The following is a 23,584-nucleotide window of genomic DNA, read 5'->3' as shown; positions in this document are numbered from 1 at the left end:
GAATTCCATTTTTGAGACTTTTTCAAAAGGTCTCCGGGGAAACTGAGCCATCACCACTCATAGCATTGTTTGGTGTAGCACCGTCAGACAGCTCTCAGCTCTTTGCTTTTTGTTCTCTTCTTGCTAGAAGATTAATTCTCTTTAAATGGAAAGATGCTAATCCACCATCTTACAGTCATTGGATCAGAGAAATCATGTATCATCTTAAATTGGAAAAGATTAGATATACTATGAGAGGATCCACTGGGAAGTTTTATACTCTTTGGCAACCTTTTCTGGCCTTTGTTGAGGATTTGGACCCTGACACTGTGTCAATTTAATATTTTCTATCATTTATGTCATTAATAATTCTATAATTTATTTGTATAATTAGTATAACCTAATTTACTCATTTGCTTTTGTATGTGTATATTTGAAGGTATATATACAGTATATTTATATACATATGTATGTATGTATGTGTATTCTTATAAGTATGTCTGGATTTATGTAAATGTTATGTCTGGTGTTGTGAGGGTGGGGGGTGGGTTATATGATGTACTTTCTTTTCTGATGCAATATAAAACACAATAAAGAATGTTTTTATATTGATCTAATATTTCTTGACCCAAATTAACTGGCTGAGAACACATATCCATAAACATACCATGTGTCTCGTCTGATTCAATGTGTGGTTGTTCTGTCTCTAACTCTGAAACAGACTGTTTCATCAGTAGGAAACTGTTGGTTTAATCCATTGTCTACTATATTAATTTGTGTTATACTGGACTGCTCTGTGTCTAGTATCTATAATATTTTCTTGACTGGCTTTTTATAAATTAATGTAAACAATTTTGTTTAATTTCTTAGCATAGTATGGGTTGTTTTGTTAGAAATACTGCGGTGCTTTCTTTACATGATCAGTGCTGACACTTATATATTCATAATCTCCTTTGTTATCTTACGTTTTAACTGAACATGCCGCAGGGACCCCTCCACATTAGCCTGCTGTAACATGTATCTGCAACATTTGAAAAAACACAAGTAACTGGTCCATGAACACCATTTTGTGCTTCTTTTGGTAATGCTAACAGCTTCATAAACAGAATATGTAATGCTACTAAATGTTGTACTAAACTGAGCTGAGCTCTGGTGGTACTGGTTCATGATGCAATTTATTTAAAACGTGGCATCAGATTTTCAGGGACAGGTAGGGGCATAAGCTTACTGGCTGGAAGAGTCTTGGGGGTTTTACATTGAGCACAAAGAAACATGGTGAAAATCAGCTTCCATGGACTTCTACCAATATCGGGCGTAAAGGAGATGTAGGTTCTGCGCTTCACCCAGGTGACCAGAGGCTCGCGAAGAGTGACCCTATAAAATGAACCTATCGTGGAACTGCGTCTGTACAAATGTCTTATTAGGTGGACATTCCTCCAGAGGTGGATGAACAGAATTAACTTCACGTATCTGGTCATCCAATTCCCTGTCACCTATGCCATAGTGATGTTCTGCTGGGGTGAGCTACACAAAAACAAAGCTTCTGGGTAAAGTTAAACAGGGAATCCATTACCCTGTAAAGACAGCTCCTACACCTGTTTCAGAAGCATCTACTTCAACTGTGAAAGGTAATTTGGGGTCAGGGTGCTTCAGGATAGGGGCGAAGACAAACACCGGTGAGTTTATCAAAAGCAGACTGAGCCTCAATAGTCCAGCTGAGCTTTTTTCAGCACCCTTAGTAAGAGCCGTGAGCGTAGCGGCTATGCTGCTGAAACTGATGATGAACTGGCCAGTTAGAGACAGCATCTACCCTTTTGTCGTGTATGAGAACATCGTTAACGCTAATAATGTAGCCGAGAAATGTGACCCTCTGAATATGGAACTTGCTTTTCTTGGCTTTAGCCAATATATAATAAATATAATATATAATAAAATAAATACACTGGGAAATAAACAAACTTTCTGATCATATCTCTTAAAATATTGTTCCTGAAGGTCTTGTAATGCCCTCTAGTGGTGGAGAATGCATTTTTCAATTTGTCCCCCTCCCTAATGCGCACTAAATTGTGAGCCCTCGGTAATTGCTGCAGGGTCTTAAACCACAGTCCTTTTTATCTACAAATCCTAATCCTGAACCCACGGGAGATTTAAAAAAAAACCCTGCGCTAAAGCCGCACTAACATATTCCTCCATTGGTAAAGAATTATCTCTAGTGAGCGGGTAAACACAGGACTTAGGCAAAGGTGCACCTTCTCTAAGGTCAATGGCACAGTCATAGGGGCGATGAGGAGGTAAACGTGTGGCGTTATTAAAAACTTCAGCAAAGTCAGAGTATTCAGGGGGAATCATGGTGACCGTACTGAACTCATGGCTTTCTACTGTAGTGGAGTGTACAGTGAGCTTATCTAGGGCTAGGCAGTGAGCGTGACAGTGAGAGGACCAAGCTACAATATCTCCCCAACTCCAGGAAATAACTGGGTCATGGGTCTTTAGCCAAGAGAGACCTAGAACTAGGGGAGTTCTTCAGTGTGGAGGCACTGGTTTGGAGTTTCTGGGGCACAGTCTGGTGCGTGATGGGTTTCCCCATCAATAGCGAAGATGGGGATGCGACGCTGCATGAAGCTGGTTGGAATTAATTTCTCTCAAACCAGTTCCTTACTGATAAAATTTCCCTTTGACCCTGAATCTATGAGTACTAAAACAGAACACACACCAGTTGGGCAAGAAACAGTGACTTCAGTTTGGACATTTTTTGAAGCCAACCCCAAGAAAGGGCTACACACCACGTTAGTGCATGGAATGGATTCCACACACTTCCCGGGGTCGTTGCCTTGACATTTTGTGGACGAAGGGAGCAGTCAGCCTTGACGTCACCGGATCCTCCACAACGCTGACGTTCCTCTGCGTTGAGTTTTCTGGATCTCTATGGGAACTGGATCTGGAGTCATGGGAACTGATGATGTGAGGTTTGAGGCTGGAGTAATCACTGATGTGATATTGCTATTTTAACAGCGCAGTACCTGGATGTGTCCAACGCTTCTCAGCAGAGGAAGCTGACCTTCTCGTTCACGTTGTGAAGGAGCTCCAGCAGCTCATTTATAGGAACAGCATGTAATGATGTAAGATGCTCTACACATCATCAAATAGACAATTCTGTATATACACTTTCCTGTATTAAACTAGTTCTGCTCGTACAGTGCCAAGAGTACCAGTGGCTAACTCCCTGAGCTAATACTTACCTGAGACTATCCTCTGAAGAAGAGAAGGGGAGGAAAAAAGAAAACCTGAAAAAAGAAAACTGTTAATTATGTGCACACTGAAAATATGATGCATGAGTAGTATTGTGTATGTTTTGTGCATATTTTTATCACTTCATATTTGCTGTTCTTAATGTTTTCAGTAATTAACAATTTCTTAATATTTTATTTTTATTTTTAGGATTAGAATATTACAGGGCAGGGCAACCTGTATATATACACATTGATAGAATTCTGCCCATAACAAATTATACTTTAACTCTTTCACCCTCTCCTATTATACTTTAACTCTTTCACCCTCTCCTATTCCCCCAATTGTGGCTCCATCATGTCTGCTACAAAACTTGAGATGTCAATCTTCCACTATCTCTGACCATTCATCTCTGCAGGGACCCAGATTGTTATCTGACCATTTGTCTCTGCAGGGACCCTCATCGTTTGAAACCCCCATTAAAGTGACCTCCCTGCAGTGTTCAAAGGTATATAATGTCCCCTCAAAATATCTTTAGTCAGATTGGTTCTGATCGACTGTGAGCTGTACCCATACTCTCTGTGTGTCAATAAACTCAAGTCAACTCTGAAGCCGTCTCCTGACTCCTGAATCGGACACCTGGTTCCTGAAGGCCGAATTTCTAACAACTTGGTGCCGTGACCCGCATGGCATACTGAAACCTACTTGGTGAGTAAACGCCATCCTGAACTGGAGAGAAATTCTGGTTTTATAAGACTAAGGAGTCAGTAAAGTTTAGCCTCTCTAGAGATTAGGAGTTGTTACTGATACTCTAGGAGTTGTTACTGTTACTGTAACTGTTATCCTCTCTGTAAAGAGAGAAGTTTACTGTTTTGTCACTGATTGCGTTTTGTGGCTGTAATCCTCTGTTCTGAGGGAACTGTACTGTTTTGTTACTGTTAGAATTGTAGTCTTTGTTTGTTAGTGATAAAACCTAGTGTTTGTGGCTGTAATCTTCTGCTTGAGGGAAGTTTGTTTGTGTCACTGTTAAAACCTAGCGTTTTGAATTGTCGTTTGTTACTGATAAAACCTGGTGTTTTATTACTGTTAAAGGTGTTTTTTTGGCTTTGATTGGATTGTTTGTCACTAGTTATCTCACCATGATCTCTAAAGGCAAAAATACTCAGAAAAATGCTAAAGATTCCTGGAAACCTCTTAACTATAAAAACAGCACCTTAGTTACGGGGGGGGGTCTGAAATGCCTAAGTGGTCTGACTGAGTTTGAAAAACGAATCAATGACATAGTAAATAAGCAGACAAATGAACAAAAGCGAATTCAATACTTTTCATCCAAAGGTTTCCCTGCTGATACAGAATGGACTCTTGATGAGTGCAAAACAGCTTTAGGTCTAGGCATCAAGCATGACTCCGTTAAAGAATGTTTTTTTGTTATTAAGCAACACTGGGAAAGCAGATTGAAATCTATGGGTGAAAAGTTAAAAGAAGCGGAAGGGAAGGTCTTAGAGTTAACCAATGAATGCAAAAAGCACAAAACAGCTTCGCTAAATGCTCAAAAATCGTGTAAAAAGCTGCAACAATCACTTACTGAGGTTGAACAGCAACATGCTAACTGCAAACCTAAGCCCCAGTGTCGTCCCCCACCTGTAGCTCCTCCTCCAGGTCAGCCATGCTATACAGAGGATGAAGCTCCAATGTTTGCTGGACTGTTTCCTGACTTGAACACATTCTACTCAGATGGATCAGAGTCTTCATTCTCTGATGAAGATTCTGAACCCATACACAACAAGGTTTTTCAGATGAGACCAGTCACAATCAGGTCAGCTGAGGTTCTTAATAAGGGTGGTGAAGTCAAGGAAACAAGGGTACAGATTGGCCACATTCCATTGGATGCATCCACTTTGGACAGACTGTCCAAAGAGTTTAAACACCCAAGAGAAATGGGCCTTGACTTCATTGACCTTATTGAAAAAAAAAGAGACATCTTTATTCACTACACCCTAATGATGCTGTTGCAATAGCAAGTCAAGTCCTTAATATCACTGACAGTAGAAAGCTTGCCAACAAGGTGTTAGACAGTCTAGGTGATAATGGGCAGGACATTAACAAGGGGTGGGAGGTGTTCAAAGACTAGCCAGAAATGCCGCAAGACCACTGATTGGGGGCAGATAAGTAACTGCAAGCAAAAGAAAGGGGAATCAGCTGCTGAATACTGTGACCGGTTTGAACGGATTTTCCTTCGTCATTGTGGAATAGATTCCTACAAAAGTGACACTATAGATTGCACCTCTGACGGTCCACACTTTGGACAACTGGTCGATTCACTAAGACCAGAACTTAGACAGGCCCTAGTGACAGCGATTCCAAACTGGCGTAAGGTTAAATGGGGTGAACTTAAAATTGAGCTAGACAGATTGGATCTTGATTTAGAGCCAGGCCATGTCTCAGCATCGATACACGTCCTAAAAGGCAATGGCTCTAACTCAAGTAACAATCCTAAGGTTACTAGTCAAAAAAAATGAGTGTCATTACTGTCACAAACCTGGTCATTTTGCAAGGGATTGCCGTAAGAGACAGGCCGATAATCTCAAAAGGGGGTTAAATACACAGAATAGCCAAGGGAACTTTTCACAGGATAGTTCCATAGGACTATCAAACAATGTGTTCCAGGGAATCTCACAGGACCAATTGGCTATGATAATCAAGGCCGTACAGGGATGCACAGAGGTGTCAAAAGTCCCATCTGCCCATTCTTTAAACTAATTTGCCCAGCCGCTTCTGCCCACCTGTGTGCTATCAGTAGAGTTTTTGAGAACCGTCTTTTTGTTGATATTCAAATTAGGGAACAGGATTGGTCATTTCTTGTAGACACAGGAGCTCAGGTCACTACTCTTTCAGAAACAATTTGCACATCTTTAGGATTATCTTTAACAGACAACACATCACAGCTGAGGGACTAGGTAATGCTGGTATTTCATTATCTCTATCTGCACCAGTAGATGTTAATCTAGGACCTAAAACAATCTCATGGCAATTTTGGGTGGGAAAGGTTGAAAACATTCTTGGGATGGATTTTCTGAGGAAACTGAACTGTTCTTTGTCTATTAATGCTGATTCTTGTGTTTGGAACATTGCCTCTTTGAAACAATCTGATTTAGCTGATCACCCTATTTGGTCTGATGATAAGGATGATAGATAGATAGATAGATAGATAGATAGATAGATAGATAGATAGATAGATAGATAGATAGATAGATAGATAGATAGATAGATAGATAGATAGAGTTGTGGTCAAAAGTTTACATACACTTGTAAAAAAACATAATGTTATGGCTGTCTTGAGTTTTCAATAAGTTCTACAACTCTTATTTTTCTGTGATAGAGTGATCGGAACACATACATGTTTGTCACAAAAAACAGTCATAAAATTTGGTTCTTTCATAAATTTATTATGGGTCTGCTGAAAATGTCACCAAATCTGCTGGGTCAAAAATATACATACAGCAACATTAGTATTTGGTTACATGTCCCTTGGCCATTTTCACGGCAACTAGGCGCTTTTGGTAGCCATCCACAAGCTCCTGGCAAGCTTCAGGTCGAATGTTTGACCACTCTTCTTGACAGAATTGGTGCAGTTCAGCTAAATGTGATGGTTTTCTTGCATGAACCCGTTTCTTTAGCACTGTCCACATGTTCTCAATGGGGTTTAAGTCAGGACTTTGGGAAGGCCATTCTAAAACCTTAATTCTAGCCTGGTTTAGCCATTCCTTTACCACTTTTGATGTGTGTTTTGGGTCATTGTCTTGTTGGAACACCCAACTGCGCCCAAGACCCAACCTTCGGGCTGATGGTTTTAAGTTTTCCTGCAGAATTTGGAGGTAATCCTCCTTCTTCATTATCCCATTTACTTTCTGCAAAGAACCAGTTCCACTGGCAGCAAACCATCCCCAGAGCATAATACTACCACCACCATGCTTGACAGTAGGCATGGTGTTCCTGGGATTAAAGGCCTCACCTTTTCTCCTCCAAACATATTGCTGGGTGTTGTGGCCAAACAGCTCAATTTTTGTTTCGTCTGACCAGAGAACTTTCCTCCAGAAGGTTTTATCTTTGTCCATGTGATCAGCAGCAAACTTCAGCCGAGTCTTAAGGTGCCTTTTCTGGAGCAAGGGCTTCTTTCTTGCACGGCAGCCTCTCAGTCCATGGCGATGTAAAACACGCTTGACTGTGGAGACTGACACCTGTGTTCCATCAGCTTCCAAATCCTTGCAGACCTGCTTCTTGGTGATTCTTGGTTGACTCTTGACCATCCTGACCAATCTCCTCTCGGCAGCATGTGATAGCTTGCGTTTTCTTCCTGATCGTGGCAGTGACACAACTGTTCCATGCACTTTATACTTGCGTATAATTGTCTGCACATTTGCTCTTGGGACCTGTAGCTGCTTTGAAATGGCTCCAAGTGACTTCCCTGACTTGTTCAAGTCAATAATTCGCTTTTTCAGATCCACACTGAGTTCCTTTGACTTTCCCATTGTAGCTTTTGTAGCTGAGTCTAATCACTGGGTCAAATGAGCCCTATTTAAATGGGCTCATGAGAAGTCAACAGCTGTAGTCAATCAGAATCACTTACAAGAAGTGAAGAGGCCATGACATGAAGCTAATTTGATTGACACAACTCGCTACATCACCAAAATTGACAAATTTTGTTGCTGTATGTATATTTTTGACCCAGCAGATTTGGTGACATTTTCAGCAGACCCATAATAAATTTATGAAAGAACCAAATTTTATGACTGTTTTTTGTGACAAACATGTATGTGTTCCGATCACTCTATCACAGAAAAATAAGAGTTGTAGAACTTATTGAAAACTCAAGACAGCCATAACATTATGTTTTTTTACAAGTGTATGTAAACTTTTGACCACAACTGTAGATAGATAGATAGATACTTTATTGATCCCCGGGGGGAAATTCTTGATTGTGGTCTTTTGGATATGGAGCCAGTTATACTCACAGGTAGTCAACCTCCTTGTACTAAACAGTATCCTATCAACAAAGAAGCTTTGCAGGGTATTGTGCCCATCATTGAACAGCTTGTGAAGAGGTATTTTGGTCAAAACACAAAGTGTATCCAATAGTCCTGTATGGCCAGTTCGCAAAGCTAATGGAACTTGGCGGTTAACAGTGGACTACAGAGTAGCCAATCAGCATATAGACAAACTAACTCCCTTAGTTGCTGACCCATCTACCATCTTTGATGGTATTCCCACAGCACACAGTGTTTTTTCTGTTGTTGACATGGCCAATGGTTTTTGGTCTGTTCCATTAGCATCACAAAGCCAGCCATGGCTTGCGTTTACTGTGGGGGATGAGCAGTATCAGTGGACACGCCTGCCACAGGGGTTTCATAACAGTCCCAGTATTTACCATCAAGCACTCAGAAATCATCTTTCACAGGCAGACCATATTTTGCAGTCATCTGTTATTGTTCAGTATGTTGATGATGTTTTGTTGAGTAGTGAAAGTGAGGAAACACATGACAGGGATGTAAAAGCGCTTCTTGATTTTTTGGCTAGCAAAGGACACAAAGCCAGTCGTGATAAAGCTCAACTGTGTTGTACTGGTGTACAATATTTGGGTCAATGGGTTTCTCAGGGTTCCAGAGGCATTTTGCCTGCTAGAAGCTCAGCAATTAATGCAATGTCAATACCAACCACAGTGCACAAATTGCGAGCTTTCTTAGGTCTATGCAATTACTGTAGACTTTGGATTGATTCTTATGCTGCAATTTCACAACCACTATACGATCTGCTTAAGGGTAACCCTGGACAACATGACCCTGTTGTACACACAGATGATAGCACATCTGCCTTTGTTAAACTCAAATCAGCATTTGTATCTGCACCAGCTCTTGGCCTTTGTGATCCAAACAAACCTTTTACTGTTTTTGTGCATGAAGATTGTGGTTTTATGACATCCTGTCTAACTCAGGAGCATGGTGGTATGCAACGTCCAGTAGCTTATCATTCAGCTAAGTTAGATGCTGTGGCATGTGGAATGGGTCCATGTTTAAGAGCAGTACAGGCTACTTATCTTGCTTTGTCGTCATTTGCGCCACGTACGTTAGAACAAATAGTCACAGTCAAATGTCCTCATTCTGTGTCAGCATTACTCAATAATGGCCGTGTATTGTCAGTGACAGCCTCCAGGTGGGGAAACTGGCTTGCAGTGTTGACAGCTCCTAATGTGGTGATTCAGAATGCACCCATGAACAACCCCTCCTCCTTTATGATGTCTTCATTGACTGATGCTTATGAGGAAGGGGATGATCATGACTGCATTGAATTGTCCAGTCCTCATCCTGTTTTCAAAGACATTCCTTTAGATAATCCTGATTTGATTCTTTTTACTGACGGTTCCTCAACTTACACTAATGGTCAGCGTAGATCTGGATGGGCAGTGACTGACAGTTTTCAAACTTTGGCCAGTGGTAGTCTTCCTCCCTCCTACTCAGCCCAGCAGGCTGAGTTGGTGGCTCTGACTGAAGCATGCAAACTTGCATCAGGGAGAAGTACAACCATTTATACAGATTCTAGATATGCATTTGGGGTGGCAAATGACTTTGGACACTTGTGGAGGAACAGGGGTTTCCTCACAGCTGCTGGCACTCCAGTTAAAAATGCTGATCTGGTACAGAATCTTTTGGAAGCTGTCAAATTACCCACAGATCTAGCCATTGTAAAAGTTAAAGCACACACAGGTGGTACTTCTTTTGAAGCACAGGGCAATAGAATTGCAGATGAAGCGGTAAAAAGGGCAAGTTTTTTACCACCAGCTAGCATTGCATCTCTTACTAGCACAGAGTGCAATACTAATAAAATTTCTTCAATTCAAAAGCTACAGTCAGAGTCTCCAAGTTGGGAACTCTGGAAATGGTTGGATTCAGGTGCAAAAGTTGATCCAGAAGGTGTATGGATCAAAGGGGGAAAAATTGTAGCACCAGAATCACTACTTCCGTACCTAGCCACACAGATACATTCTTTGGGCCACATTGGGATGGAAAAAATGGTTCACCAATTCTCACATTCTTGGTGGAATCCTAAATTCAGGGAACAGGCTAGAACTGTTGTTCAGAATTGTGTTGCATGTACAGGTGTTGGTCAACGAATTAGAATAATTTGAAATAGTGCAATCATGAAAATCTTTGAATGCATTTTTTGTGCAGAAAGCAAATCAGGTGTTCACCGCACCTGTCCTACTCGTTAGACTAATCACAGAACTCGTTACTCGTTAAACTTGCTCCGCTGAGCTTTCCAAAAGGCCCATTTAGGCCATTTAACTGTGACACTGTTGTTTTATTGAATTAGAATAATGGAGAAACCGTTTCATCGAATTAGAATAAATGCTCGAATTTTTGTTTTCTGTGAAGAGTGTTCACTGTGCAGTATAAAGTCAGGGTTGAGTAGAATTTCTAAGTTGTAAAATCAATCATGGGTAAGCAGCGCGACCTCTCAACCGGAATAGTGGCTCAAATTCAAGCCCTTCGCCAACAAGGCTTGACCCAATGTAAAATTGCTGAGCAGCTCGGCATCAGCCAGTCTTCCGTCTGCAAAGCTCTCAAGAAAAATTGCAGCAAGCGCACCAACTGTTCTGGCGTCCGAAAAACTTCTGCTCGCGACAACAAGTAGCTGAGAAAGATCGCAGTCAGCAACCGGTTCAAGTCCACTTCCGAGCTCACCGACTTGTGGAACAAGCAGACCGGCGCTGACGTCTCCAGATCAACCACTTACCGTCGTATGCGCGAACTCGGCTTCAAATCTCGCGTTCCAGCAGTAAAACCGATGCTGAACAAGAAACAAATCAAGAAACGGCTGAAGTGGGCCAAAGAACACGGCGAGTGGACTGCTGAAGACTGGCAGAAAGTGGTCTTCAGTGACAAATCACGCTTCTGCATCTCCTTCGGTGACCAAGGTCCTCGTGTCTGGCGTCGTGGTGGCGAAACCTACAACCACGAGTGCGTGAAAAGATCCGTCAAGTTTCCCCAGAGCGTTATGGTCTGGGGATGCATGTCCGCTCGAGGTGTAGGGAAACTCTGCTTCCTCAAGAAGACTGTCAATGCTGCCGTTTATCAAGATGTTCTGGAAACGTTCCTGATTCCGACTGTTGAGGAACAGTTCGGCGAAGAAGACTTAATATTTCAACAGGATCTTGCACCGGCTCATGCGGCAAAGTCGACCAAAGATTGGTTCACTAAAAAACAGCTTGAAGTTTTGGCATGGCCGGCCAACTCGCCTGACCTCAATGTCATTGAAAACCTTTGGGCCATCGTCAAGCGGAAAATTCGCGACAGAAAGCCTACTACGCTGGACCAACTGAAGCAGAACATCGCCACTGCCTGGGAAGCTGTGAGTGCGGAAACTTGCGACAAGCTGGTCAAATCGATGCGCGGAGACTTCAGGCAGTCATACAAGCCAAGGGGGCAGCCACAAAATACTGAGAAAGTGATGATTGTAATTATAATAAAAATTATTCTAATTCAATGAAACAGTTTCTCCATTATTCTAATTCAATAAAACAACAGTGTCACAGTTAAATGGCCTAAATGGGCCTTTTGGAAAGCTCAGCTGAGCAAATTTTTTTCCAGGTAACGAGTTCTGTGATTCGTCTAACGAGTAGGACAGGTGCGGTGAACACCTGATTTGCTTTCTGCACAAAAAATGCATTCAAAGAATTTCATGATTGCACTATTTCAAATTATTCTAATTCGTTGACCAGCACCTGTAATCAAGTTAACGCTGCACCTCAATTGCGAACTCCTGCCAATAGAACAGTGGCTCCTCCAGGTCCGTTTCGTCATTTACAAGTAGATTACATCACATTGCCTAAATGCGAGGGCAAACAAGATGTTTTAATTGTAATTGATACATTTTCTCGTTGGATTGAGGCCTATCCAACTTCTAAGGGTACTGCCACGCATACAGCTAAAATGCTAGTGCAAGATTTTATTCCCAGATGGGGACTTCCTGAACAAATTGAGTCTGATCAAGGTACTCATTTCACCGGACAGGTAGTACAAGCAGTTTGTAAACTTTTACAGGTGAACTGGAAGCTTCACTGTCCGTACAGACCACAAGCCTCAGGGCAAGTAGAGCGTGCAAACCGTGTCATCAAGGAACGGCTTACAAAACTCCATAATCAGGGAGTAAAATGGACTGCATCCTTGCCTGCTGTACTGTGCAGTATTAGGGCAACTAGCAACAAAACTGTTGGACTTAGTCCTTATGAGGTTGTGACAGGTAGGCCAATGCTGGTTCCAGGGCTGATCGATCTTCGCAAAGCAGACGTGCATTTATTGTCAGATGCACTCCTCAATTACTGTCAAACACTAACACAAGCAGTACAGGCAGCTCAGAATCAAGTCAGTAACGCTTGGGGCAGACCATCTGAAGGTGGACATACAATTATTCCAGGTCAATGGGTCATGGTGAGAAGACATGATAAACAATCTCTAGAACCCAGATGGGATGGTCCATATCAGGTTCTTTTGATTACTGATTCAGCAGTGAAATGTGAAGGAAAGAAAACATGGATTCATGTTTCACATTGTAAGGTTGTGCCTGCTCCACAAAAATAAGTTTGAGGGTCAGTAAAAGAAGAGGTGGGTAATTGTACAGAGTCCCGAGGAAGAACCATGATTTCTATTTTCATGGGGGTTACCCTTTGCACAGCCGAGGATCTTCAGGAAATCTGCACAGCCGAGGATCTTCAGGAAATCTGCACAGCCGAGGATCTTCAGGAAATCTGCACAGCAGAGGATCTTCAAGACATCTGCACAGCCGAGGATCTTCAAGAGATCTGCATAACTGATAACCTTCAAGAGAGTCTGCACAGCTGAGGAATCCAAGAAAATCTGTGTAGCTTTTTGAAGACAAAGACAAGACCTTGAAGACAACTTCAAGCAACCCACACTGTGAAGTCTACCAGAACACCATGAATGCAATTATGTGCATGATCATAGCAATGATCTATGGTGTAAATACATGGGATTGCACACGCATGCCTACTGAATACTTGACATTTCACCATGCAAAAGCAAATCACCCAAGCTCCCTGACCTGCACCCTTCATGAACAAGCTTTGCCTGAAAACACTATATGTCTCTGGCACTTCTGTACCAATGAAGAATCAGAAACATTAGGACCAAGTTCACTAATAGTGAGCTTTAGGGTAAAAGCAGGCTTTGTACTGGTGAACCAACGAACAAATAACCTATTTGTTCTAAACCAGAATGGCACCTTATTCTTTAACAAGATAAGGTATGAAAATGAAGGCTCGTACAGATGCAAATGTGGCGAACATGTTCGGTATCATCAGCTTTATGTAGATACTGACATAAAAATAAACCAAGGGGGAAACCAAGTTCCAAGCATTAACCCAAAAGAGAATGTTTTTTCCCATCTCTTCTCACTGACAAGGACTCAACTTTTCGGAGAGCAGCCTATGTGTGTTCCCCAACCTGTGAGCGTAACTGGAGGAATCTCATGGACTGCACATTCAATCTCCAAATGTGACACATGTTCTGTCTTACAATCACATAATAGCAATCCAGTTAACATTGTCTCCTGTCACAACGTCACAGTTCCAGTGGTCACTAGCTGCTGTGTCCCTGGTGAAAACACATGCAACACCACCTCACTTCCGAAAACCAATGTCACAGAGCTTATCACACCCAGTCATTTTCCCTGGTGTATTGAGAGTACAGGTGAATCACCTTCTCTAGGTGAAATTCCCAAACAAGCATGTGCTGAAATCTATGCCTTAGATGATGAGGGCACCGCTTACAGACACTCATCCAGGATATCACAAAAACTGCCTTCTCAAATCACTCTCCAGGGGCCTGTTGATGATGAAGACTGCGTAAAAGAAGGTGCTCACTGGCATAATCTACTCGCTTTGACTCAGATATGTCGTCTACCTGCTCCGGTAGGTACATACTGGCTCTGTGGAACTACTGCATGGTCTGAATTGCCCTCCAGGTTTAATGGCAGATGCACACTCACATACCTGTATCCATCCATGAGGAGTAAACAAGAGAAGTTACAACTCACAGCTGGCAGTACTGACCAGAGTAATACCTGCATTCCTGGTTTAACCTGTCAACAGACTCTGTGGTCTCGCACTCTTGGAGCTCTAATTCCATCATATGGTGTCATGCAATCACTGGATCAGATCCGTACCCTCTCAAGACAAATGGATCAATTAATTAATGACACTGTTTTCGCCTTAAACAACATCAGCCTTGTCTTAGCTTCCCACAGAATGATGATTCTGCAGAACCGCATTGCTCTGGACTATCTACTATCCAGCCATGGTGGAACTTGCTCAGTGGTAGGTCCTGAATGCTGCACTGATGTCATGAATCCTAAGGAAGACCTCTCAAACATAATCACAGACTTACGAAATTTACATGACCAAGTATCCACAATGAACAATTCTGAAACTTGGCTATATGGACTTCTTGGACCTTTATGGCATAACATTGTAGAGATAGGCTTGGTTCTACTTTGCACAGTTATAGCCATTTTTATTGTTTGCTTTAGTTTTCGACTTTTTATTGTACATATGTTTCGAATTTTGAGTAATAATGTAGTTGTGTGATTCTCCATTTGGGAGAATCAAAGGGGGAATTGATAGAATTCTGCCCATAACAAATTATACTTTAACTCTTTCACCCTCTCCTATTCCCCCAATTGTGGCTCCATCATGTCTGCTACAAAACTTGAGATGTCAATCTTCCACTATCTCTGACCATTCATCTCTGCAGGGACCCAGATTGTTATCTGACCATTTGTCTCTGCAGGGACCCTCATCGTTTGAAACCCCCATTAAAGTGACCTCCCTGCAGTGTTCAAAGGTATATAATGTCCCCTCAAAATATCTTTAGTCAGATTGGTTCTGATCGACTGTGAGCTGTACCCATACTCTCTGTGTGTGTCAATAAACTCAAGTCAACTCTGAAGCCGTCTCCTGACTCCTGAATCGGACACCTGGTTCCTGAAGGCCGAATTTCTAACATACTAAAAATGGAGGTACAGGGTTCTTCTTCCCTGATAGGTAGCAGACGCTAGCTACACCTGTGTGAGGGATGCATGTGATTGTGTTTAAGACTTAAATGACTTCAGTCAGTCTTTTCCTCTGTTGAAAGGCTGTTTATTTCTTTATTTTTCTCCTTTTGAGTGCATTTGTAAATATTCTGCACTGTTGTGGCAAATTAAAGGTGAATAAATTTAAATACAAACATCTGCCATTCATCTGCTGTTTTTGTTCTGGTGCTTTAGACCATTGGCCCAACTCTACCCATAAAGCTTGACCTTTACTACCTTTTCTACCTGTACTGAGACTTAACAGGATCTGATGGAGCTTTAGGTTCATGTCTCGACTAGTTAAGGATATTTTATTAGTAAACAGTGAAGTTGGATATTGTTCTGAGTAAGAGAGTATGTTAAATAACGTAATTGTAAATCTACGTTAAAACCATGTAATTCCCTTAGGAAGAGTCGTTGCTGTGCTTGTGTGCATCTTGCCATAGCTTAAACAGTGCAGGTGAGTTTAGAATCCCACGCATTAGGACTTTTTTGAGGAGAGAAAGATTCAGAAAGCTAAAATATTTGATAAAACTCAGATAAACAAACAAAATCCCCCAATAACAAAACCCACTTTAACACACATTTCATCAGAAACAGGAGAAAAAGGTCTATATATAGACTAAACACAGACAACACTCACCTGGGAACAGTAACGAGTGGGCGGAGTTACAGATTACCAACAGGTGTAGAGGATAATGAGGGGGCGTGGTTAAGGTGAATATAAGGCAGGACTGGGGCAGATGGACAGAGGGATGTTCACGCTGCATAAAGAAGCTGTGCTAATGACTGTGTTCACACATCAACAGAAACTCTATAAAATCTGATTTACTGCCCAAACTCTTCTTACTGTGATCAGAACCAGACTTTATTTCTCTCAGTATAAACTGAGTAACTCTGTGCTCTTTAACAGCAGAGTCTCTAATGGAGTTCAGTCTATAATCCAGTTGAGAATAAAAAATGAGATTTATTTATCTTTATATCACTCTATCATCAGACGGTCATTGGGAGTTCCATGGTGAACAGTGTCCTGGTCACCACATACAGTATATCACTACCTATTAAATCACATGCAGCCTCCTCCCTCTCTTCAGTTTAAGCTAAGCTGAGTGTAATCTCGGGTTTAGAGACAGTCGAGCACAGTCCTGAGTCAGAATCGTGTTCTATGGAGAAGAAACTTTGTCAAGTCCGGGTATGAATGAGGGAGAAACACATGGCATATATAAATAAGACTGCACACACTTTACCTTTTTTCTTGGCTTTTTGTTCTTTCTGATCAGTTTTTTTTAACAAAACCCCTCCATTAGCGTTAATACATCTGGCTACTTGATCAGAATTATAACCCTTACTTCTCTGCACAAACCGCAAATTAATAATGATGCTTTATTTACAGGTCTTGCCTTTTATTGGTTAGAACAGACTAGACCTTGCTGCTTGCATGTTAAAGAACAAACAAAACCAGACAAATATCAGCAAACAGTTGCTTTATTAACATTTTTTTTGAAGAAGTTTTGCAGAAGTTGCAGAACATATATTTCACATTGTTGTGAACATATATTTCACATTGCAGCATATTACTAATCCTAATCTTATCCATAACCTAACCCTAATATTTACAGTATCTACAGTTACATATATATTTACATTTATAATGCAATTTAGATTTTTGCTGCAGGGACCACAGCCAAATTATATCTAAAGTCAAGTAGTTTTATTGTCAATACTGCATATGTACAGGACATACAGAGAATTGCAATTGTTACTCTTCTTCCCAATTTTACAGCAGGTACAGATAATAGATATAATAAAATAGAATGGGAGACACTGTGTACAATACAGCAGGGACACAAATAGACATACATGAGACAAAAACAAGGTGCAGGAGTGGTGGGGGAGAAACAAGATATATAAATATAAATAAAAAGAAATAAGATATATAATATAAAAGAGTGGGAGACACTATGTACAATACAACAAGAACACAAAGGCATACGTAAGACTGAAGACAAAAGTGAAATATTGATGGTGATTGAGATGGAATGACAGTATAAATATAACCCGTATAACAGTAGTGCAAATATGGTATATAGCTTAAGGCTGGTAAAATGAATGAGTGCGTAAAGTTCTTAAAGTTCACAGTTTTTGGGGAATTAAAGTGTGTGTGACCGTGCGAGTGTAGCAGTAGTGCAGGTATTGGGTGTGTAGTGCAGGTCCATTAGAAAAGTTCAAGTACTGTGTGTGTTCTAGTACAGAGTTTCAGTACTGTGTTGATGGGAGGGGTCAGGATGCTGAGTGAGTGTGTGCTGGGGGCAGGATTGGGATGGGGGGAAGAGCAGGAAGAGTTCAGCATCCTCACAGCCTGATGGATGGAGCTGTCTTGCAGTCTGCTGGTCCTAAACCCTCCCCAGCAAAGGACTTTCTGTTGATGCTGTAATCGAACAGGAGCTCCTCATTTACTTTAATGTTGCTTATGGCGATGAAGAGGATTACGTCCTTGCCATCTACACTGTATAATCTAGGCCTTAGTTTGGCCTTCTTTGAGGAGTGGTTATTTAGCTGGCCAAATATGCGCATTCCTGGATGGCACCGACACTCCTCCATGAGCATTAACACACCTGGCTTCCTGTCCAGAATTATAATAAAACATGTATCCACTCTCCGTCTCTACTGTCGAACTGTGGGTCGCTAAGCCCTCCTGTCTAGACACCACTTTACCGTGGTAATCCCAAACAACTTTCCCAAAGGCAAAAAGCCTTGTAACCAACATCCCCCTACCCTTCCCCTCTATCTCTGCCACTGTGAGTCCCTTCCATTTCTTCTGCGTTCTGCAAAACCTCTGCAGCTCAGCACTGTCCATCGCTGTGTCGATGCCCCAGATGGCTTCCACTGCTGGACAGTGGTTGCAGCATCTGGAATGTTTGCAGACCACCCCTTTCTTCTCAATCCAGGCCTTCATTCTGGATTCAGAGGGCAGTCTACAGGCAAAGTTCTCTGTGAAGAAAGTAAAAAAATAATAATAATAGTCAGTAAATTCAAATATAACTAATATATTGTGTATTCAAGGTATTAGAGTTGATAAGACTAGGGTAAGAGATAAATCCCTAAAGACTCACCTAGAACTTGCTGCATCTGATTCTGGAGCTGATCACTATGCCAGCGATCGTAGCAATAGCGTTCATGTACCCCTGCCAAACCTGTTGTATGCAGCTTGGTTGCTCAAATAGGATGAGGAACCAATAGCAGTGAGGTCACTCCACTCACCACTAGAAGTAGAGGAAATGAGAGAAAATGAGGACAGAAAACCGAAAAAATATAAAACTTTGAAATATAACCATGCAAGAAAATCCTAGTGAAAACATAAAGAAATACTTACTCTGAATCACCACAGAGGCTCTTGAGTATCAAGCAAGCATCCACCGTTGAGCTAATCTCCTTCAACCAGTAGTGCTTCTCTGCAGTGGCCGAGGTGTGCGTGAGGTAGCCTGCCACCTTGGACTTTTCTGCATCAGACAGGTTCTTTGTAGCCGTCTTGTATGCCCGTCTGGGCTGTCACCTTCGGGATAAATATATTTAATACTCATATTCTTTCCAAAAACTTTAGTGAGGAAAGAAGAGTATTGCAGAGCTGCATTGAAGTCCCAAGTAAATCCAAGGAGTACAGTAGGGTCCTTCTACTGATCAGTCTGGAAAATGTCTTCCTCCTCGTAGAGGGAAGACCCAGAGTCTTGAGCAGCACCTCGTTAGAGAGCGGCCAGAGCCCTCTAGCTCCCACAGGGAACCCGAAGTACTCGACCAAACCCACCCCGAGGGAGTCAACGATCATTCTCCAGTCCTCTTACATACAGCTTTGAACTTTGTGTACACTTTCTCTGTGCTCATGAGCTTTCTGGTCAAAACAGCCGCCTGGCCTGGATGGACGGAATGAGTCGCTAATTTCTGCACCCCCAGGCCACCAACCCAGTTATGTGCATACAAGAGCCCGTCACAGGTCAACATAGGAAGATGCAGCCATCTCAGTTCATATTATATTATTATATAGTATATTTTAACATACACAAGGAATTTGACCTCGGTACACTTTACAGCCTTCCTGATTATCCTGTTCGCGGTGTGCGGTGAGTAGCTAAACCAAGGCCACAGTAAGTGGCCGAGTATATGACCCGTGTTCTACCAGGCCTAGTCAGAATGGAGACCTTCTGTGTCTGCTTGAGCTTGGCCTAACCAATCCTGCTCACCCAATCAGAAATCTTACCGACAATGTCTGGCCTTATCAGTCCCAGCCAGGGCGACATCGAAATGCCCAGGTACCTCACTGCCTCACCGGGACATGTCATATGGAGAGCCACCCCTCTCCATGGCGGGCAGTCATTGAGGCACCTTGCCTTGGACTTATAGGACATCATGAAGCCAGAACACTTAGAAGGCTGAAGCCTCAGCCCCCCGCGCCGGCAGAAATCCTCAAGGATTTTCAGGTTGGAGGCCATGCCCTGCCATGAGTCAGATACAACCACCAAATCTGTGATCGCCAACACTGAAAGCGTTGTGTCCACACTGAACCCCTGTCCGTGGGTCTCAAGGTAGGCAATGAGGGCGTTCATTGCCAGATTGAAGAGCAATGGTGACAAGAAGTCTCCCTGCTTGACACCAACTCTGAGAGAAATCTTGGAGGTGGACTGGTCTCCGATTATAATGGTGGTCACACTTTGTTAATAGGAGCTGCGAATAACTCCTATTGTGTGGATATCCACTCCTCTCTCCTGTAGAACATACCAGATATGTTCATGAGAGAGTTGAATGCTTTAGCTATGTCAACAAATACTGCTGCAAGTGGGCTGTACTCTTCTTTGCTCCGTCTTATGAGGCCTTGCAGAACCTCAATGTTCTCAGAACAGCCGGGGGTGTTGATAAACCCCCTCTGACTGCAGTGAACTGAGCACCCTCTAACGAGTCTACTGTGGATCACCTTAGTGAAGAGTCTCAAGACTGTGGAACCAATGGTGATCGGCCGCCAACTGCCGATCTCCATCGCCGCCCCGTCCCCAGTCTTGGGTATCAGCACCGTTCGACATTGCTTGAAGCACACCGGCACGACTCCAGTGAACATCCACACGTTGAACATCCGTGTGACCATCTCGCACTCTGCATCCCAGTCGAGCAAGAACTGCTTTTTAATACCGTCTAGGCCTGGTGCGGAATCGCTCGACATGGCTCGAAGGTTTTCCAATACCTCAGTCGCCGTGAGAGCCGATTCAAAGGGGCTTTTATCAGTGTCTCTCTCCGTCAGGAACCTCCCCCGAGCAGTCGAAGTATGGATCGGGCTGCAGTTTCTAATCGAGCGGGCCACTCTGCTGCACCCTCAAGCCATAGTTTGAGGACTGAGATATGTAGGTCTTTGGAGGATCTGGCCACATCGATCATCTCCGCTGCCAATCCCCTGTATATCTCCAGGGCCCGGTTTTTCAAAACTTTTAATCCTGATTCAATTCTTCAAATCCCCCCGTTTCATATCAAATATCAAAATGAGCTCACAGGTTTTGTACACGTTTTTAAAACACATTCAGACTGGATAGAATTGATCCAGGTATCACAGGATAAGGATTTCTAGATCTGGATTTTCCATTCTTTTAAAACCCCTCTGTGGCCATCTGCTGGACAAATGGTTTTAGCATTTTCTGTTGGTGGGAAAGATATCTTTAATAAACCACTTTAAGAGAGAATGTCTATTTTAGGAGACATTTTAAACACAACACAATTGGTTGAAAAAAAAAATTCAATTATCACAAGAGAAATAAAGGTTTAACATGGCATTCCTCATTGCCCGTCCAGCTAGTCCATCAGGCTGAAGAGGTGGTTGCTTCAAGTTAAAACCTGCATCTTGGGGCTGAGGAAGAGCCGACTGTCCATCATTGTAGAGAGGGACTTTGCGTGCTCGTGCTATGTTGTGAAGAACAATGCAGGCACAGATGTTGCATGCTTGCTTTGGCTCAACACGTAGGTAGTTCAAGCAAGCAAAGCGTCTTTTCAGGACTCCATTTAATCTTTCAATTGTCCCTCTTGCTGTTGCATGGGCCCGGTTAAAGCTCAACTCTGAATCTGTGTTCACTGTTGCAAAAGGTGTCATTAACCATGTTAAGAGTGGGTAACCACTGTCACCAAGTATGATGCCACTTGAGGGCTTTTGCTGGAAGTTCTTGAAAAAATTGCTCTCCTTAAGGATTCGTGCATCATGCACTGATCCTGACCATCTCACAACACAGTTTGTAACGATTAGGTCAGCATCTCCTACAAGTTGAACATTAATGCTATGTCGTCCCTTTCTGTTTACAAACTCCCATTCTCTCTCATGTGGGGCCTGAATGTAAACATGGGTACAGTCTATTACCCCAATAGTGTTTGGCATTTTACTCAAGGAGAAAAAATCCTGTTTGATCTTGTTGAGCTGTTCTGGATTCTCAGGAAATGCAACAAACTGGTTCAGAAGTCTGGACAAGGCAGACGAAACTCTATGAATGACCGTGCATACTGTGGATTTTGTGACACACATACCATCTCCAATAACTTGATAGAATGCTCCACTTGCATAGAACCGCAAAGCGATTAGGACTTGTTCTTCCACAGTCAAGGCTTGGCTTCTTAGAGTGGCACTTTCTAAATGTGATCTAGGTAAATTGCTGATGAACAAAATATCTTCACGTCCGAATCTAAACCGTGCATCATCTGGGTAATCTTCCAATAGGCTTGGGCGTTTATTGTAAGCCCTCTGTCGATACATCCTTCTGCGTTGTTGGCGCGAGTGCACAATGGATGTCATTATGAAAGAACTCCTGGCTCTTGCAGAGTAGCATATTTAAAAGGCAAATAATTACTCCCCCTAATTGCACACCTGAATGCAATTGGACCTGCTTCATTTAAAAAGGGAACCTGTGGCGCAGTGCAAGGACAATATGGAGCAATCAGAAACCAAAGCAAAAGGAACAAACTTCACTCTAACAGAGACAAACGCACTACTGGAAGGTGTGCGTATAAATTACCCAACTATAATGGGTACATTTAGCACCCCAGGGCAAGGTAGTGCTTTGACAAGCAAAATGAAACAAAGTGTTTGGGCTGCAATCACAGACAGAGTTAATGCCACTGGCAGTGGCCAGTTAAGAACTGTCGAGCAAGTCAAACTAGAATGGAAAAACTTAAAGCAGAAAGCCTGTAAAGACAACTCCGAAGCAAAACACCCTCAACTGGGAACAAGCTCTACAAACGAGGGGAATTTACTGATGCAATCCTGGATATCATTGGCGGACCAAAATCTCAGGCTTTACATGGAATTTTGCCTGCTACAGAGGGTTAATCAGGACCTACCAATACAGAAAATGACAGTGGGAATTGTGAACCTCTGAACTTGGCCTCAGAGAGCCAATGGGTAATCCTTACCCCTGTGGAGACTGAGCCTGGAGATGTCATTTGTAATGAACCACAACAGTCAGCAGATGCACAAACTTCTGAAACCTCCAAATCAAGAAGAAAGCGTGGTTTGAAAGACAGTGATGACTATGAAGAACTTTTGAGGATGGAAACTGAAAGAGCAAAGACACACACACAGCTAGCTGAAGAGCAGTTAAAGTTAACATTGCTTCAGCAGAAAGAGACTAAATTTCGAATTGTCCTCCTTAAAAACAAAATAAAAGAAGCTGGCTTGTTATTTCTGATGAAGACTAAAGACCTTCAACTGACCTTTTGGCATTTTCTTTGAAAATATACTTTCTTTAAGTGAAAATGAATATGTATACTATTAGATCTTGCTGAACTGATTTTCTGTTAAACGCAAACAAATAAAATTATGCACAAATGTTTATTTTTTTGCCAATATATTTGAATAAAGGTAGAAAAGATGTTTAAAAGCTATAAAACATGTTTACCCTGTCTAAGTGTGTTTTCAATCACATTTACATTCATTTTGAAGTAATGTCTGTGCAAAGTGTGTCCTCAACTCTGTTAATTCAGTTTGAATCCACCTCTCAAGGTGGGATAAAAATAATCCTGTTATTTGGTATCAAAAGTATCCAAGATTTCTACTTAAAGTTTCGAAATACTGAGATGAAGCATTTTATCCTGAATGAAGGTTCAATTTGGATTATGAAATCCAGATCCAAATCTTCAGGATGAAATAACCCATTATCTGTTTTTAAAAAAAACATTTTTCAAAGGTCATCCAACTAGATTGATTTAATTATCTCATACG

At 42.1% G+C, this 23,584-nt stretch overlaps 1 protein-coding gene and 1 pseudogene across 1 annotated transcript; both read right to left on the bottom strand.

The window, feature by feature from the left end:
* LOC125790786 (uncharacterized) overlaps window positions 1-20,968 on the bottom strand; it is a 24,964-nt pseudogene extending 3,996 nt beyond the window's left edge.
* On the bottom strand, window positions 20,683-23,545 carry LOC125790792 (putative nuclease HARBI1). Its single transcript, XM_049473277.1, has one exon. The coding sequence runs from the start codon at window positions 22,157-22,159 to the stop codon at window positions 21,119-21,121; it is 1,041 nt and encodes a 346-aa protein (XP_049329234.1). The 5' UTR covers window positions 22,160-23,545; the 3' UTR covers window positions 20,683-21,118.
* Between the last annotated feature and the right edge of the window lie 39 nt (window positions 23,546-23,584).

The sequence above is a fragment of the Astyanax mexicanus genome, unplaced genomic scaffold, assembly GCF_023375975.1.
Source record: "Astyanax mexicanus isolate ESR-SI-001 unplaced genomic scaffold, AstMex3_surface scaffold_36, whole genome shotgun sequence".
NCBI lineage: Eukaryota > Metazoa > Chordata > Actinopteri > Characiformes > Acestrorhamphidae > Astyanax > Astyanax mexicanus.
This window is presented reverse-complemented; position numbering and strand designations above follow the sequence as displayed.

Bases quoted from the DNA above. Each gene is read 5' to 3' on its own strand.
- LOC125790792 (XM_049473277.1), bottom strand. From the start codon at position 22,159: ATGACATCCATTGTGCACTCGCGCCAACAACGCAGAAGGATGTATCGA.